Source organism: Mastacembelus armatus, chromosome 6 (assembly GCF_900324485.2).
Source record: "Mastacembelus armatus chromosome 6, fMasArm1.2, whole genome shotgun sequence".
NCBI lineage: Eukaryota > Metazoa > Chordata > Actinopteri > Synbranchiformes > Mastacembelidae > Mastacembelus > Mastacembelus armatus.
Genome location: NC_046638.1, coordinates 18,646,792 through 18,665,036, shown reverse-complemented (window position 1 = coordinate 18,665,036; position 18,245 = coordinate 18,646,792). Strand labels below are relative to the sequence as shown.

The 18,245-nt window shown below is 39.3% G+C and overlaps 3 protein-coding genes and 1 long non-coding RNA gene across 5 annotated transcripts; 1 reads left to right on the top strand and 3 right to left on the bottom strand.

The window, feature by feature from the left end:
- Positions 1 to 268: 268 nt before the first annotated feature.
- Positions 269 to 16,220, bottom strand: LOC113132844 (probable polypeptide N-acetylgalactosaminyltransferase 8). The gene is made up of 12 exons (XM_026311220.1): positions 16,042 to 16,220; positions 14,716 to 15,067; positions 14,458 to 14,624; positions 13,594 to 13,780; positions 12,941 to 13,138; positions 12,675 to 12,753; positions 10,815 to 10,985; positions 3,965 to 4,108; positions 2,262 to 2,399; positions 1,910 to 2,005; positions 1,663 to 1,830; positions 269 to 1,504 (listed from the first exon to the last, which is right to left on the bottom strand). Exons 1-12 carry the CDS (start codon positions 16,217 to 16,219, stop codon positions 1,370 to 1,372), a joined length of 2,013 nt encoding a protein of 670 aa, XP_026167005.1. The 5' UTR covers position 16,220; the 3' UTR covers positions 269 to 1,369.
- On the top strand, positions 2,963 to 5,696 carry LOC113133150 (adenosine deaminase 2-A-like). The gene is made up of 6 exons (XM_026311748.2): positions 2,963 to 3,751; positions 3,871 to 4,090; positions 4,501 to 4,714; positions 4,796 to 4,923; positions 5,023 to 5,113; positions 5,567 to 5,696. Exons 1-6 carry the CDS (start codon positions 3,448 to 3,450, stop codon positions 5,693 to 5,695), a joined length of 1,086 nt encoding a protein of 361 aa, XP_026167533.1. The 5' UTR covers positions 2,963 to 3,447; the 3' UTR covers position 5,696.
- On the bottom strand, positions 4,966 to 7,522 carry LOC113133152 (uncharacterized). 2 transcript variants are annotated; one of them, XR_004463096.1, is made up of 3 exons: positions 7,337 to 7,522; positions 7,025 to 7,081; positions 4,966 to 5,696 (listed from the first exon to the last, which is right to left on the bottom strand). It is a non-coding gene; the product is annotated as an uncharacterized LOC113133152 (long non-coding RNA). The 2 variants fall into 2 exon arrangements; XR_004463095.1 differs by lacking the exon at positions 7,025 to 7,081.
- Positions 10,354 to 12,759, bottom strand: LOC113133151 (probable polypeptide N-acetylgalactosaminyltransferase 8). The gene is made up of 3 exons (XM_026311749.1): positions 11,982 to 12,759; positions 10,815 to 10,985; positions 10,354 to 10,604 (listed from the first exon to the last, which is right to left on the bottom strand). The coding sequence occupies exons 1-3, from the start codon at positions 11,985 to 11,987 to the stop codon at positions 10,485 to 10,487; spliced, it is 297 nt and encodes a 98-aa protein (XP_026167534.1). The 5' UTR covers positions 11,988 to 12,759; the 3' UTR covers positions 10,354 to 10,484.
- Positions 16,221 to 18,245: the final 2,025 nt, after the last annotated feature.

Here is an 18,245-nt window from a genome sequence, read left to right as displayed (position 1 = left end):
TTGACCCGCACCCCGCCATGCTCGTTATTACGCCGTTAATTACGCCATACATTCATTCTGAGCTTGGAGGAAGTGAATGGATCTGGTCAGTCAACTATCTACACCTCTTGTGGCAGACACTTTATCTGGTTCACTAAGGTTGCAATTGCGGAGTGTGCTTTGGTTAGAATGCCTGTATGACCCCCAGCAATGATGAGCCAGATTATGATTGTTTAATGTTCCTTTAATTTGAAATATTCATGTGTGTGTGTGTGTGTTTCTGCAAAAACAGAACAAACAAGCAGCATATCAGTCACAAACCCAAAGCACAGAACACAAAATGATGATATGAGTATACAACATATTACAGCCATATTCTGTCTCCAAACTTGCTTGCTGCAAGGCCTTCACTTATTAACATTAATAATTAAAATACCCAAACAACAACAGAAAGCAACTAAACATAAGTCACTCACTCTAGCAATCTTAGCTTAGTTTAGCTGCTAATAAGTACAATAAGCTTCACAACAAATGTCCAGAGCTACAGTACTCACTGAAAAGGCATCATCACTAACAGGAAACAACTCATCTGTCGCACACTTTAAGGAACAAACTATAAAAGACTGTTTCTAACACTTCTAATGTCAGAGTTCATGGAAGAAAACTATGTTTTTCTTGTCCTACTGAAAACAACAGCCATGGCCAACCAGTCCATCACAGTCCTGCCTTTAGAACAGCCCTTACATCATTTTGCTCATATAATACAAAGTCTCAGTACAAAGAAGCCCACAATCCATTACTGACAACCTTATGACTTCACCATTACTGGTGATCAGTTTCACAGCACATACTGTATATGTTGCTATATGTCAAACACTGTGTGACAAATTCCAAGATGTACACACCTTGCCAGGACCTTTGTTCTATGAAAATATGTTGATCTTCTTCTTATACGTACATGAAATGGTAACATATGTAGACATACATACCTGTACCTATAAGATTTTCCAGGACATGATGTAACAAACAGTGACTATAGCACAACGGGCTGATATGATGAAATGTGTATTTGTGTGTGTGTGTTTCTCGAAACTTGCTTGCTGCCAGTTGTTCTTGTGTTTCAAATACATGGGCCATGCGTAGTGATCAAACAGGCTGGGGGGGTCTGGCATCCCATATGAAGAATGCAAAAAGAGGAGGTGCTCTAGGAACTACACGGTGCCGCAGGCAATACAAAAGATGTAAACCTAATGCATTAGTTGAAAAGTCTTTCCACTGTGTCTGCCTGGACTTGGCATATTTGATTCCAAATGTCCATCCTTAAGCTGTACCCCTGTATCTGCTGAAGAGATGAGCAGAACAATAAAGGGTTATTACATCAAGTGCTTTCCTAAAAACTTGTGACGAGATGCTCAATCCTCCAGCCCTGTCCAGTGCATTGCTGAATGACGAGCTCATAGTAAGAGCTTTCTCCCTGGGCAACCTCAAGACATCTTTTTGTTGCTTTGTTTATGATTGCTTGGCCCTGCAAAAGTTTGATGGACACATATTTATTACATGGCAGCATGAAGTAAGAACTTCTCAAACATTAAGATATTAAAGTACTTATGTGTAGGACTGGAACATTTTCTACTTTGCCACCTTCTGTTGGTAGGATTCAAACAGATGCTTTATTGGTCTTACTTGTTTAAAGTCCCAGTGCATGTGTAGTTGCTTTAGTTTTGCCAGGTGACACTCGTGCAAGGTGGGAGCACTGCCAGAGCCTGGATCAACTAGGCAGCGGTTATTGTTATACTTGTGGGATTTAATCTCCCCAATGATAATTTCACCATCTGTATTGTAGTAGCAAAGCTGTTGAGAAGGATAAGTCAGGATTTATTATATGTGTTATTATATATCATTTCAGTATCAGTGTGTCTTTCTAGATTACCTGTGGTTGTTCAAAATGGCACTCATACAGAATGGGGATGCTTCCTGGGACAGCTCCCTGGTCCACACAATACTGCTGAAGAAGGGTGTTCTGCAGCTGTACAGTCAGGGTGGGGGGAGTGGGAGGTATTTGGACAACTATATGAATCTCATGAATTGTGTTTTGAGTTCAGCTGCAGCATGGCTACATTTGAAGGTGTCCCATTAGCATATAATTGTCTGCATTTAATTTAAATGAAGATAGAAATCATTAACTTCTATTTATCACCAGATCTCTGACTTGAATTCACTGTGTAAATACTTCAGGCTCACCAAAATAAGCTCAGCAAACTATTAAATAAGCTACACCTTACCACACCGTATCCCAGGATGTTATCTAGTGTTTCCAGACTTGGATAAACATTGTCCAGGTACCACTTGAAAGGTTTACATTGGAGCTTTTCTCTTAGCTTCTTTCTCTTGGACACGTCGCCAATATCGATTCCATGATTCTGTGTGTTACACCAGAAAATGCACGGACAACAAACTGTTTTAACTAAAATGTATATATATGAGTTTCAAAAGGCTTCATATAAATGTGGAAACATTTATGCGTTAATGACAGCATTAAATGTAAGCACTTCATTGAGTGAATGAACAGTAAAGAGATACAACATTGATTAAAAAAATTATAGTACTTCCTGTAGGCCTTTTCAGAGCATCAACCTTTAGACTTGTTAAAATATTCCATGAAAAGGCCTTTTATAGCTTCTCCATTAGGGAAATGTATTGCTGAGCAGCCAAATTTAGGTCAAAGTATAAGTGTTTTAAATAAAATGAGCACATAGATGATTTGTGAAGCCGTGACTTCATTTAATGATGATCCCAATGTGACAAGTAGTTATGACTGGAATATCATCAAAGTAGATATGATAGATATGAACAGAGTGTAGAGTGTAGAATGAGGTTTGGACAAATAATAGTTGTCTTAGTTACCTTGCTTTTTTACAGCAACTGTTTGTTTACAAGGTGGTCGTGGTCAGCTGTCGATGTGACCCATTGTGCTTTTACTCGTTACAGCGTTACTGTTAAAAGAGTAGCGTTATTTCGCCTATATTGACTTAACCTTCATAACCTCTAAACTCATTTTCAAAGTAAATGCTAATGTAGTTTAAGACTGTGTGTCGAGGTCTGTTTAGCTTGTTGACACGCTGCGTTTCTCGCTTTTTATTTATTGAACTATGAGTCTCCAGGTTTGGACATGACGTTAGATGTTTTCATCCCTGTGATTGGGGGCTTTAATATATGAACAATGATCCATAGTTCATCAGGGCACGTGTAACCATGGCAGAAACACACAACAGCACGTGGCACTTTGTGACGTTATTCCAGCGTATGTTGGACTAGTCACGTGTGTTTTTACCTCACTTACTGTTGTCAAAACCAGCTTTCCTGACTTCTCTGTGGAGGCTAATCCCTGTGATTGTGTTTTTTTCTCATAGCCAGTTCCACACGAACACACACACACACACACACACACACACACACACTCCCCGCACCATGTCAGTCCACCTACAGCGCCACCAGGCAGCTGTGGTCTTGTTGTTGCTGGCCTTCCTGCCCAGTGGCCTGACCATCCCAGACCCCAGGCAGAGAGAGGCTCTAATGCAGCTGGAGGCCTCCATGCAGACAGGTGGGCAGACGGTGCTGACTGATGCTGAGCTGCAGCTGGACACTCTTCTGTTTAAAATGAAGCAGGAGGAGATGCTGAGAGCAGACTTCCCTCCTGCCATGCACTTCTTCAAGGCCAGGCACCTCATCAGGACCAGTCCCATCTTCAGTCTGCTGCAGAAGATGCCGAAAGGTATGTTCAGTTAAGGGTATTTCTTGCTGTTTTGTCAGCGTTGTGGAAACACCTCTGTGTATATAATGAGAAGTTTGTTAAATTTCAAAGTGAATCTATTCAATAATTCACTGTTTTAGGGGGAGCTCTCCATGTCCATGACTTCTCCATGGTTGATGTAGAGTGGCTGGTAAAGAACGCGACCTATCGGCCACACTGCTACATGTGCCTTACTGACAACCAGTCCATCAGATTCATCTTCTCGTCTAGAAGGCCCAGGCCTCTGTCACATTGCTCTCCCTGGAACCTGCTGGAGACGGTCAGAGCCAAAATGGTCAACACCACAGAGCTAGACAACAGGTGACTTACTCTTTGATGCTGTTCAGAGAGCACAAAGATTTTATTCAGATAATATTGTAGAAATTAGAACAACCTAACACTATGTTTATCACATCCTGACATTGGGTTGTTTTGGAAGCTGCACATGGGAAATAGCTTATGCTTGTCTGCATTGCATATTCTGCGTGTGTTACGGCCACATTTAACAGCACAGACCAATTTTTTTGTAATGTGACATTGGCCAGTAAACACTTTACCAACGCTCGTTCCAGTGACATTTTGGATTACTTGGTTACCCACAAGTAACAAGATGGACTCTCTATTGAGAAATGTTGAGTAATATAATACACATATCACATCAACCTCAGTGAAGTGTAGGTGAGATCGTATAACGGTGCTAAATAACATCGACTTCCTGTCTGCACACTCAGCATCATGGCCAACCTGACACTCTTCACTCATCAGGATCCAGCAACAGTGTACCCCAGCCAGGATGTGGTATGGGACAGGTTTGAACAGATCTTCTTAGCACTGTGGGGTCTGGTCACCTATGCTCCTGTGTTCAGAGACTATTACTACCAAGGCCTCACCGAGATCTACACTGACAATGCCATGTATCTGGAACTGCGAGCTTTACTCCCAGAGGTAACTATATGTCATGTGTAGTGCACAGTCACTGGTCTGTTAACTTATCCCAGCTGTAATGTTGTAGTTTTCTCCTCTCAGATATATGAGTTGGATGGCAGCACTCATGATACAGCCTGGACTCTGAAGACCTACCAGGAGGTCACTAGGCAGTTCAGAGCAGACCACCCAGACTTCTTTGGAGCAAGAATCATCTTCACTGTCCATAGGTGACTACTTAGAAAGCCTTTGAAATGGATGTTGCACATTAGTCTGAAATGCACATCTTTATTTAGCTCACCAATAGACAAAAACATTGTTTTCTTCAGGGGAGTAAATATATCTGTGATGACTGACGCTGTGGAAGAGGCAATGAAGCTGCGGAGAGACTTCCCAGAGTTCCTAGCTGGCTTTGACCTGGTGAGAGGTCATTAGACTGATAACTGCCTGTGGTGCTAAATGTTGTTTGACTTGACTGTGTTGCTCATGACAGCGCAACTCATTAAATCTGTTAAACCAATTTGTGAAACATATAACTATATAGTTTCTGCCATGTACTTTATTTTAACACAATATTATAAAAAAAAGATAAAATTTATCTAGATATATTTAAATGTTGTGAACTGAATAAAGTGGGCGTACAGTCAATCAACAGCTGCTGACCAAATGTCAGACTGTGGTGCAGTTTATTCCACATTCTTCTCATGTAGCATCATTCTCAGGTCACAGTTGGCACAGTTTGTACTGATGAATTTCTGTTTCACTTAGGATGCACAGAAAGGAATTTAACACAAATTACGGACAACTTGCTGAAAGAGCACTTAAATGTGACAGTAATTTGTTGACAAAAGCTTTTACTTTCTGTCTGTACAGGTGGGCCGTGAGGACAAAGGCAGACCCCTGTGGTACTTCAGAGATGCCTTGTCACTGCCAGTTGAGAGAGGAGTCACGCTTCCTTTCTTTTTCCATGCTGGAGAGACAGGTGAGCTCAACACCACCTGATCTGTAGAGTCAGTTAAAAAAAAAACAAAAAAACAAAAAAGTCATTTCTCATACAAAAAAAATGTAAGTTTACTTGCACTTAATAACTTTGTTTAAACTTTATTGCCTAATGATGGTCTACAAGGGGTTTCAAGGGGTTTATTTATGAAAAGTGAATTTTATAGTCAGTGAATTGGGAATTGAATAACAGCCTTGAAATATGGACGTTTACTGGCCTCTTTATTCAACTGGCAATTTATTTTACAATTGGGAATTTAATACAACATATTTTGAACAGAATAAAGAAAATGAATACATGCAATTAATTTTGCTTTCATTTAAATTTTTAATTAAAATTATTTTCTAAGTTTTCATATTGAATTGTCAAACTTTACCTTATTTATTTTGTGCCTTGTGGCTGCTGGTTTCTGTGAGAGCTAAGACAAGTTTCAGTGACAATAATCTAATATCTTATATCTTCTTTTATTTTATCTTATACCATCTTATCTTGGTGTCATGGTGTCCTCACTTTTAATAGTAGGACTACTGGGGGGAGACTGACTTACTGTGAAAGGGGACGGTAGACTTTCAGGACCGTGGACAGAGACCCAGGCCTGCACCAGCAGGAGGCCAACTCTCCTTTCATCAGTTTCATCATCTGTTCATTTATCACTGTAATATCATTGACCTTCTCAATAAACCCTGTGTAATAAATCGTCTTCTCTGAGGACTGTTTCCTCTTCACAGCCACTTTGTCGGTGATCCTTTACCTCTCTCTAATGTTTTGACTCAGCGCAGTGTCTCTGCTATCTAACCTCTGGCCTCTAAACAGGTCAAAGAGTCTTAAGATATAATCAGCATCACAACTCCTCCATCTTAAAGGAAATCCCTTAGAGCCCCTCAACAATCACACTGAGCCACCAACAGCTCATACTGTAACTTAAGGAGGGCTCAATGATTCAGTTCATGTCATGAGTCTCTCTGGGAACTTCCTGCCAGAGGACTCTTATTTTGTGTGGCTTTCCTGTTTCCCCTGTTCTGGTCTCTGGCAGCTTTATGTTGGTAATTTGTGTTTATGAGCTTCACCTGTCCCCGTTATGTTCACCTGTGTTCTATCACCTTTTGTGTTCTCCCTATTTATACCTCCCTTGTTCCTTTGTTTAGTTGCAGAAGCATTAGTTGCCTTCAGTTGGTGGTCGCCAGCAGAAGTGCGTTTTGTGATGACCGTCTCACCCGGTCTCTCTTAGTTTTTTACCGTTTGATCCGGTTCTCTAGTTTTTGCATTGTCTTGAGCCCTGGATGTTCCAGGAGAGAATAAACGCTTCTGTTGTCCTGCATTTGGGTCCTCACCTTCTTCACACCACACCACCCACACCTCGCCCCTTGACAGTTCAACTTTATACGAGTCTAGGTCCAACACAGCAGAGAGATAAAGAACAAGGACAGGACAATACACACAATGAAATGATAAAAATACCAAGTTGGTGTAAGTTTCTCTTATAACAGATAATTATTGACCGAGCTTGGTTGTGCTTTTAACTAATTCGTCTGATCGAGCTCCGCGTCGTGTTTTGTGTTGCAGGTCAATGCGGAAGGCTGACGTTACACTACGATAGAACTTAGCATCCTTTGCTAGCGTTAACCTAAGCTGCGGACACTCACCCCAATGCTCCGGACTTTGTCATTAAAGATCCGTCCTTGTCTCTCAGTCTCCGTGTGTCGACGCCTCCGCAGAGTGGCCCTGTTGTTACAGTCTGAGGCTAGTTCAGCGTTAAGCATTTTGACGTAAACACTGAATAAACCGCGTTAACGCTGCAAAAGGACTCGTCCTTCCCGAGACACGACTAAACTAAAATTTCAAACACACTGGTTGCTAAGAGACCAGACTTTCGTGAACCCTCGGACGCTGTCGGCTTTTCCCGCTTTATTCGACGTCACATCTCGGATTGGACGAGTCCCATTGTCCATCAGGACCTCTCAGCAGTTATCTTTTATTTTTATTTTTATTTATTATTAATAATAAATTGTCATTTTTTAAATATCGCAATGTTCCTATGTACCACAAGAGGGAGCCCGCGTACCACAATTTGAACATCTGGGACATAAACGATAATGTTTGCATTGAGTTCTTGTCATTCATCTTAAGGAGCAAATAAATTTGCACATTGTCCACATCGCAGTGAAAAGAAAGATTACATTTGTCAATAACTGGTCCTGAAGATAGATAGATAGAAAAGAAAAGGAGAGGGCCAAAAATAGAACTTTGTGGTACCCCACAAGAGGGAGGGAGAGAGCCAACTGACCTCCACTGGAGAGAGGAGCACGTGAGGTAGCAACATCACTAAGCATAACGAAGTGTACCATTGCAAAACACTGCCCTAAACATCTAATCAAAGTCTTAAGAAAGAATGACATGGTACACAATGTCAAAAGCAGCTCTAAGGTCCAGAAGAACTCATAAAACCGGTTTCTTTGTGTTGACTGATAATACAAAATGATTATTCACTTTCAGTAGTGCTGTGGTGACATCTAAAACCTAACTGGAAATTCTCTAAAAGCGAATTTTTTAAAAATGACGACAACAGATTCAAAAATCATTTCTAAAACTTTTGATAAAATGGCAAAAATTTGCATTGTTGAATAAAACTGAAGGGTCAGTATGTTTTTTTTAAATTTTTTTTAAAGCATGAGCATGTTTTAAGAAAGTGAGTATCTGGAACCACTAAAAAAACTGCAGGCAAAGTTGAATAGAAGGGTTAGGATGCACAGGATAGGAACAGGAAAGACATCTTAAATTAAAATTGGATTTATATCTTTATATCAGTGTTATTTTAAATTGTCTGAGTTGTAGCTCAGTTTTAGTTTTTAATATTAACATTGTTTTGGCCTTCTTCTGTTTGTAAATTACTTTGTTTATTTGTGTGTGTATTGGAATATATATATATTTTCTGAAACTTGTATAGCTGCTGTCTTGGCCAAATCGTCAATGTAACAGAAATTCTTAGCCTCAATTGATGTCTACCTGGTTAAATCAAGATATATAGAGCTATTAAATTTAACAGGATTAATGTCCACAATAACTGCTGCACATTTCCTAGTTTGGGTGTCACCTTCTGATACCCAGATCGAATAATGAACAGAATATATTTGTTTTAAAAATACCATCTGTTAAGACAAATATATTCTGTAGGCTACATTATTTTCTCTGTAAAACACCTTTTGTACTATCCACCTTTCATTTGCAACTTTCTGACAGAAAGTTGCAAATGAAATATATTATATATATTATATTATATATATATAAATATATTATATATATAAAATATATATTATATATATATTTTAGAGGTCCTGACCATTGTATGACCCAATAAAGCTTTTGGCTCTTATTTTCTGTTAGAATTAAAACATCAGCCAGTTTTATAAATCCATTTTATTTCCAACTTGATAAAGAAAAAAACAATTGTTTGAAAACATTTGCTGGCCCACACTGAGCAGGGCTGAAAATAAATTTTTTTGAGAAAACAACCTGAATATCCCCATGGAGAAACAAAGGCTATTCGTTACTTTGGTGCAGCAAGCTCGCAGAAAACACCAAGATCCATTATATACTCAAAATAATATGCAATATACTGCACACTCAAGTCTTTATGCAGTACCTCAAGTACTGTTAATTCTACACAAGTGGAGCATTTATTTTGTTTCCTTTAACCACCCACACCATGTTTCAAAGCAAATAATCCAGATCCATGAGAAACACAACACTTTCACACACATGAAAATTCTATCTGACACATAAAATGTGTCATATCAATAAACCATTAAAATACAGTTGGGTTTTAAACAACTAAATGTTATTATATTGTATAAAAGTAACTGGTCAGTTATGAGATGGCTTACTGTAACAAAGCTAAGGACAAGGGGATTTTATATTTAATAGGTACTGATAATTACTATACAAGTAAATTCAATTTAACCATCTATCATGACTCTTACAAATATTCTCACAAGCACAAGCCTGAAAAGCCTGTTTAAATAACAGGTTATGAAAAGTGTTAAATTAAAATAGTTTACTAATTTATCCAGGTCTTCATGGGAAGGGTGAATTCTATGGCCTTCCCTGGTTACACCTCTATACTGATGAATTTCATATTGGGAATTCATGCTCAAATTTCAGAAAAAAACCCATTTTATTTTCTCTCAAGCCACATAACTTATAACTTCACTGGCCTTTCCTTTATTTTCAGAATGTATTGCTGGCCTGGATTTATGTGATAATGTAATCTGTAAAAGACAAAGTTGTGTTAATTATCTGTCATTGTCATAGTGTTAGACATAAACAACAAACTGTTGTCCTATTTAATCTGATCAGCACACCTGGTAAAAACACACATACATCTAATCATTGGTTATAATTTTGAACCCAGAAACATGAACAGAATCAAACCCAACACTATGGGATTTATTTTCACTTCTCCCAATTTACATATTGTAAAATGAAGACATATGGAATTTTTATTATTGGAGCAAAAGACCATTTAACATCAGTTTAGGCTTAATGTAATCACTTAATGTATTAATTGTTTAATAAAGTAAGCAGTTAATCAAAAATGTCATAATAAATAATTATTTATAGCTTTATTTTGATAAATAAGGTTTACAAAATGTTTTAAGGGAAATGTCAGTCAAATAATTAAAATACTTATATAACGGTTGTCACACTTGACTGACTACATTTCCCATATTGTGGTATGGTTAACCACTGACCTATGAGCTGAGAAGTGCACTTGTTGTTGCCCACACAGATGTTTTAAAAGGCTTTGATTATGTTTTGGATTTCCCATCTTTGGCCAGAGCATTCCTGTATTAGAAGTTTTCCCTTTATAATCTCCAGACATCTTTTTGTCTGTCTGTTCTTCAGTTCTTTACCCTAGAAAAGAGAAAGGTGTCAAAAATACTGTGGTGCAGTATTTGATCTTTTCATACTGACACAGCCACAGTAGAGACTTTTAAGCTATATGGTCAACTACACCTAAACTAAACTATGCTCTAATTGCAGAGAGGCAACAGACACTTTGTTGACCCTTTTATTAACGTACATATTTCATAACATCAATATACAACTTGTATTTTATATTACCTGAGTGAAGTCCCAGTATATCCCCATTCCTTTCTGCAAAGTCTCTTTGCAGTTGTAAAGGCCCGGCTCAGTTTCTTTATTGCCGGGGTCACTTAGACACCTGTTGTCACTGTTCTTGTGGGACTTGATGCTGCCGATGTAGAGCTCACCGTTTGCACGATAATAAGTAAACTAAAAAGAGAAAAAGGTCAGAAGGTAGATTGCGCAGTAGAAAGACAAGGATTCTGATGATCTAATATAATCAACTTAAGAAAACCCCTTAGCTACATAACTTATTTGAGTGCGAAGTGTGAGTAAAAATGAAGCTACTTAGACATTTACAATCAGTGTGCAGTACTGCCAATTCATATTTGCATTTAACACACTATTTGTAAGGCGCAGTTTAGGAGACCTTTGCTGCTGCCCCTAAATGATTTAAAACAAATTGTTAATCCCTAAACCATGACACATGGCAGCCATGAGACTACAAGGAGTTACCGTTCCAAGTACAATAAAAAACACAAAATATAACCACAAAATATTTTCACACTTTTTCAGATTTACTAAGCTATATAAAACAGCTTACATTTGTTGACTTGGTTGACTTGTTGACTTTTGTTGACTTGACTGGTGCTGGTAAGTGGATTTTGGTACCTGACTAGCCATTTCTCACTGGCTCTTTCTATTTATGAAGGTAAGTTAACTGGCATTAGCCTTATTTTTCCACAGTTATGACAGTGATTTTGAGAGTGGTATTAATCTCAACAAGAGAGCAAATAGATGTTATTTCCCAAAATATAAAACTAAGCACTTAAGCACAAATATCTGTTGCACTCATTACAAGTGTTTATGGTACCAATGTAAGCTAAATGGCTTCCAGTTATATTTTCATATTTACCCTGCAAATATTAGATAGGTAACTCTTAAGAAACGAAATCATTTTAATTCTCAAAACTGATTTCTTAAAGGATTATTAGCTTTCTGTAAGCTCTGTAGCTTTCTAGGAAGGTGTATTTTAGAAATCCATGGGTTTCAAAGCTTATCAGATGGCAAACATGCACAGCTGTTAATAAATAATAGTTTTACAATAATTTTACAATGCCAGAAAGATATTACAAGAGAAATCATATTATCCTTTAGTGCAGTGAGTGATTTTTCTCTTGCTGCAACTTGCTGACATTAACTTACTGTCATAACGATGTGAGGTGTGGTGTAGGATCTTGGTTCCCCACACAGAACACTCAGGAACGAAGTCAGAGGTACAACAACAAAATAGTTTATTTATGTCCAAAAGTCAGTGGTGAAATAATCCAGCGGTTATGGCCGGCACGGGCGCTTAAAACGATGAATCCAGGAGATGGCGCTGTGGTCCTTCCTGGGACTAATGCTTGCAGCAATCACAGGCACGGACCTCTACCCCAGGTCTCTGAACCGTCCTCACCAATGCTTGGAGTCCGAAACAAACAAAGAAAGGAAAAGAAGTTAGTGAAAGGAGTTTAACGAGTAACGCACCTGTTCCTTCTAGTAGAGGGTCGGGTGCCGTTCTCGCCTTGGCTGGGTGTTCAACCGTCAGCGGTTTTCCCCAGGTCTCTCTTTCTCTATAGCGTGGGCCCACAGGAGATCCCGACCACCCTCCACTTGGCGTCAAGTCGCGTAAGTGTTAGCGCAGGGTCGAGAAACGAAACTCACAATGGGATGGCAGCAGACAACCTGGCAGCTGGTTGCTGCCCAGGGTCTGCTATTTAAGCAGTGAAAAGACTCCCAGGTGAAATTCATTAACTAATGAGTCAGAGTGCTGCAGCTCTGGCATTGCAGAATCCTGTTGACCTTTCAGCATAAAACTCCCTCATCGGAAGTTTTAGCCCGGGACGTCACACTTACACGAATTCCCATCTCAACATTTTCTCCACCGTAAATTTCCATTCCTTCATCTAGGACTCCAATTTCCCCAAGAAACTTCCTATCAGCAACCATTATTCCCATGAGTGATGGCTCCTGAGGAGACAGATGAAAACTGTCACTACTGTACCTTTAAGCATCTTTTACATAATGTACCAAAACTGAACTCTTGGATCATCAAGGATATCTTGTTATCCAAGACCCTTTTGTTTTATTTATTTATAAATCAGAAGACTGATTTAACTTACTTCCCAGGCAGTGAGCCATCGTTGACCTTGTAGTACTCGGGTGAAAAACTCTCATACATGCACCACAAAGCCCAGTCGAAGCCTTGTGCTGCCGGATAGTAATTTGTAACATTGAGGTCATCAAAGTTGACTTTGTCAAATACAGGGGACACCACCACTGTTCTGTCGTCTTTGATACGTGCCAGCAGTGGTTCAGCCCTGCAATTAGGAGAAAGGAAGATAAGCCATTCACACATCACTGCAACAAACACCCTTAGTAACATTTTTTAATGTGTCATTACTGAAGAGTTACTGGTGAGACCTCTGGTTCAAAATGTCTATCTTCTTATGCAACATGGTTGTAACTTATAAAACAGGCACAGAAAGTGTTGGGTGATTGAGCTAAAAAAAGGTTCACTACTGATGCTTAGATGTAGCTAATGTCAATCAAATAAACCAAATAAATAAAACAAAAAAGTTTTTTCCATATAGCATGCCACACTGCTGCAATTGATTGCCACTTTACAAATGAGTCTGTAACTAGATGGTTCCTAGGCTGAGCAACACTCTCATTACCTTCTTATAGCATCTTTAATGTCCTTAGTATCAGTGACAGAAAGTGCTACACTATACAGTGTATACACGCATGTGCAATAGTTTAGCCATATTCTCACCACATCTCATGGACTTCGATGTGTGCATCCAGGATGGCCACCACGTCAGCAGTAGCAGCCCTCCACCCAGAGGCTCTGGCATGAGCGAGCCCTCGCTGCTCAGTGTGCCTCACTCGAGCAATGCGAAGAGATGGGTTCTGCTCCTCAAGCGACTTCACGTATATGTCAAATTCCCCCTTCAGGTTTTCTGAGTTGAAGGAGAATATGGACATACATTAGGGAGAAAGAGTTTAACAGAGGGGAAAGCACAGTGGATGAGTGGTTAGCACTGTTGCCTCACAGCAAGAAGGGTCTGGGTTCATGACCCATTAGGGGTCTTATGTTGGGTTCTGACAAGATGAAGATTTTGGGAAAATATACTTACTTTCTCTCTTGCTGAGAGGCAGATGATTAAGATCACTACCACTCTCATATGTGTCTTGTAAAATAAGGCTATTGCCAGAAACCAGTTAGCTTAGCAAAACAATTAGAAGCAGTTGGAAACAAGCAGTGGGTAATAATCACCTACAAGAACCACATGAGGCCGATTATGTGCTGAAGAATTCCAGGCTGTGAAAGTGCAGGCAGGTGTTTTTTTTCTTTCACTTTGGACAGAACCAGGTTAGCTGTTTACTCTGTATGTCATGTATAGTGTGTTCGTATTTGACCTGAAATCTAATATTAGAGTGCTGTATGCTCCTTTAAATGGCTGATTACTGTCAATGGTTGTTTGCAAAAACTGCATAGGAAAATCAGTAGCAGTGACATTTGCACAATAAACCTGTTTTTCAACATCTCCTGCCTCTGTCTATAAACACTACATGAGCTTGTCTTTAGCTAATGTGTGTTTACACAATCTGATCCGTTTGCAACCAACTAACTAACCATTAGAGCTGTTGTCATCCACCATTATTATCTCCTTGAATAGGTTTTTAGGAGTGCGGTCAATGATGCTGCGCAGGGCTCTTTGGATGACAGACAGGGCTTCATTCAGGTAGATCAACACCACTGCGAGACTTGGCAGGTCCTTTGGATAGCTCTTTTTCAAACACCTGAAACATCAACAGGAACGTAAAGGCTTTAATTATCAAACTAGAACTAAAACAGTCTAACTGAAAGACAGTAAATATAAAGCCAGTGTACCTTGGATCTCTGGTTTCTGGGAGAGGTCGATGTAGGGGAAGGCGATCACTGAGAAAAACATTGTATCCATACTTCTCAAAGAGACTCTGTGCCTCTTTTTGGTCATCCTCAGAAAGATTGTTCCCCCACTCTGACCAAATGAAGAGAACAGAGTTGGGGAACAGTTTTTTGGGTGTTTTCTCTTTGGGGGTCTCTTCTTTGTTCTGGATGTTTGTCTTGGGTTGCTCATTCTGCTCTGGCTGCTTTTGGACAGGTGGTTTTTGGACTGCAGCTTTCATCTTTCTGTCTCTGTCATCTTCAAGCATTTTCTGAATGGCATCCTGCTTTTTCTCAATAGCTTGGAGTACAATGTCTTGATACATTTGAGAGAACATGGGTGACAGGGAGAAAACAAAATGAGCCAGAAGCAGTATCCTTTAAGCAGTATCCCTTAAGCAGTATCCCATCACATAAATGAGATGTTATCATAAAAAGTACAGTATTTGGTGAAATTGATCCATGTTGAACTCATTATGGAAACATCATAGGTGTATTGGATGAACTGGTAAAATCAGGGGAGGATTAAATATTTGGTGAAATGCAGTGCACATACAGTATCTCACAGAAGTGAGATTTTTGTAAATAATTTATTATATTTTTTCATGTGACAACATTGAAGAAATGACACTTTGCTACAATGTAAAGTAGAGAGTGTACAGCTTGTATAACAGTGTAAATTTGCTGTCCCCTCAAAATAACTCAACACACAGCCATTAATGTCTAAACCGCTGGCGACAAACGTGAGTACACCCCTAAGTGAAAATGTCCAAATTGGGCCCAATTAGCCATTTTCCGTCCCCGGTGTCATGTGACTCGTTAAGTGTTACAAGGTCGCAGGTGTGAATGGGGAGCTGGTGTGTTAAATTTGGTGTTATTGCTCTCAGTCTCTCATACTGGTCACTGGAAGTTCAACATGGCACCTCATGGCAGAGAACTCTCAGAGGATCTGAAAAAAAGAATTGCTGCGCCACATAAAGATGGCCCAGGCTATAAGAAGACTGCCAAGACCCAGAAACTGGGTTTCCTCAGAGAAAGACAAAATAATAGATCGCAGCATCTACTCCAAAAGTTGAAACATTTTTTTTAATCGAACCATTAACCAAGTGAAGAGCGACCCGACCAGCACCAACATCCCTCTGAAGCTAAATCAAATTTAATCATATTTTATATGATTTTTATACATTTTTTGATTTTATACATCTTTCCAATTGCTATAAAGTGAGTAACTGGTTAAACCCAAAAGGAACTTACACTTTGGTTAGAGGAGAAATAATTGCTGTTACTCACAGAGATTGCTTTCTTCTTCTTTAGGAAAACTCTCGGGGGCTGTCCCACGTGGCTTATCTGCCTCTTTTTCGGTCGATGTTTTGCACTCAGAGCCGCTTTTTAAATACATTCCCACGTAAACCAAGAGCCCAACGCCCCCTAATATGAAGACTGACCGCTGTAAACACACTGCTCTCATGTTGGAAACGCACTGACTGGCACCCAGCAGAGAGGGACACCTGGTATTTCATAGGCGGGGTTTGCATCCCCTACAGCTGAACACTGTCAGCACATTGAGTGTAGGTCATATACATTTATATCACCTATTCTACACTATTTATTACTAGCTGGGATGCGCAAAGATATTGACTTGTACATTCAGTGATTCAGCTCTGTGAGTACTTAAACACAATCAGCAGGTTCAAGTCAACTTCTAACAGCAGTTAAACAAGAGCAGCACCCGCCAGCCGGCGAGGCAATGTGAAGACACACACACACACACACACACACACACACTGATTCCATTCTCAGTGAAAAATATGAAAGACAGACAATACCATTAGAGCACTAGAGTGGCAGGACAAGTAGCTTTATGATGTTAATGGCTGTCTGGAAAATACATAGAATTTTTTTTCTTTCAGCTGCTCCCATTCTTGGGAACCACAGCGGATCAATTTGTCCACATGATCGATTTGGCACAAGCTTTACTCTGAATGACCTTCCTGACCCCATGTCTCCCATCCAGGTATTGGCCAGACACAGCCACACTTAGCTCCCGAGGCTATCAGGCGCTCGGCTACTCTAGAACACATAATAAAGTAAAATGCAATTTATAGTACAACGACATCAAAGATTTTGAATTCAATTCAAGATTTAACATGGTATTTATTGTTATATTATTATTGCATTGTTTTTGTTGTTAAACACCGCAGTGAGATTTTGTTAATATAGTATTGAAAACATAACACAGCTGATCACACTGGTTGCTTTACAAACTGCAACACTGATTTTGGCTTTTGTATCTCCTCTTCTCTTAGCAGTCCATTCAAACATTGTATGAAACCTCTGATATCAATTCCACAAAGGAAAAATACTCCAGTTTAAAAGTTCTGAATTCAAAATATACTTTGAGTAGGAAATTAGTACACTTGAACCTTTTTATAATCCTGCTTTTCTTGCTACATGAATACATTAGCTTTTCACTAACATCACACAAACTATGTTTTATGTTGTTTTTTTTTGTATATTTGTTTGGTTTTTAAACTGAAAACACAGTTTGTAAGAACAATGGGGAAGTACATACTCATGATTCATTGTTGTATCAAAGCAAACCTGTCCTGGGTTCAAACCTGATGACTGTATTATGTATAGGATCTTATCAGTATGTCTACAAGTGAATACATGCTAAAATGGGTGTGTGCCTTGTAAAGTCAACAAAATCGCATAATGATGCCTGAAGATGTATTCAATGCAATGGAAAAATTCCCTTGAAACTAGTTCAACTGCCTCAACTGGTTGGGTTATGGGGATAGAAGAGACAAGCCATCAATCATATAAAAAAAAGGACAGACAGACAGAGAGCACAGACTACAGGAGAGAGAAGGCACAAAGTCAGTGACCTGTAATGATGGCACAGACATATGAGGGGGGAGGAGAGGACTGAGGACAGGGATGTAAATGGACGAGGAGAGTAGAGAGGAGCTTCATGCATCATGGCGATCCAGTCAAGACCATTATGGTTCAGGATCATTTATGATCTACTATAATTTACTCTACGCTCTGATCGAATATTTTCAATTCATTCCTGTGCAGGTGGTCACATAGCTGCTTGGCAACAGCTTTCTCAAGGCTTTCCTCTCCGCAGTCACTAAGTGATGCTCATGAGGGATTTGTTGGGTTTCTTTGTAAAGTGCCTTGAGATGATTTCTATTGTGATTTAGTTTGGTTGGTTTGGTTTGATTTGCAAATGAAGTGCTGCAAATTCAATGACTACGTATCTTAAGCTCTTCATTGCATGAGAATTTAAAGCTAGTTTATGTTCTTGCCTAATTGCTAAGTAACTGTAAATAGTCCTTCACTTTTATTACCATTTTACTTATTGTAGCTTCTAGTGGTGCTAATGAGAGATCAACAAGCTACACTTGGTTGGACTAAGCTTCAGTTGGAGGTGGACTGATTGATTGATTGATGATAGGTATCACGTAAGGAGTTTTTACAGAGGATAG

Excerpts from the sequence above, each read along its gene's own strand:
- LOC113133151 (XM_026311749.1), bottom strand. Across the intron at positions 10,605-10,814 it reads TATACTGGGACTTCACTCAG|GGTAAAGAACTGAAGAACAG; the intron begins GTAATATAAAAT and ends TCTCTTTTCTAG.
- LOC113133150 (XM_026311748.2), top strand. The coding sequence starts at position 3,448 with ATGTCAGTCCACCTACAGCGCCACCAGGCAGCTGTGGTCTTGTTGTTG. Across the intron at positions 4,091-4,500 it reads ACCACAGAGCTAGACAACAG|CATCATGGCCAACCTGACAC; the intron begins GTGACTTACTCT and ends CTGCACACTCAG. Across the intron at positions 5,114-5,566 it reads TCCTAGCTGGCTTTGACCTG|GTGGGCCGTGAGGACAAAGG; the intron begins GTGAGAGGTCAT and ends CTGTCTGTACAG.
- LOC113132844 (XM_026311220.1), bottom strand. The coding sequence starts at position 16,219 with ATGAGAGCAGTGTGTTTACAGCGGTCAGTCTTCATATTAGGGGGCGTT. Across the intron at positions 2,006-2,261 it reads ACATCCTGGGATACGGTGTG|CTGCAGAACACCCTTCTTCA; the intron begins GTAAGGTGTAGC and ends CTGACTGTACAG. Across the intron at positions 1,505-1,662 it reads TGCACTGGGACTTTAAACAA|GGCCAAGCAATCATAAACAA; the intron begins GTAAGACCAATA and ends AAACTTTTGCAG.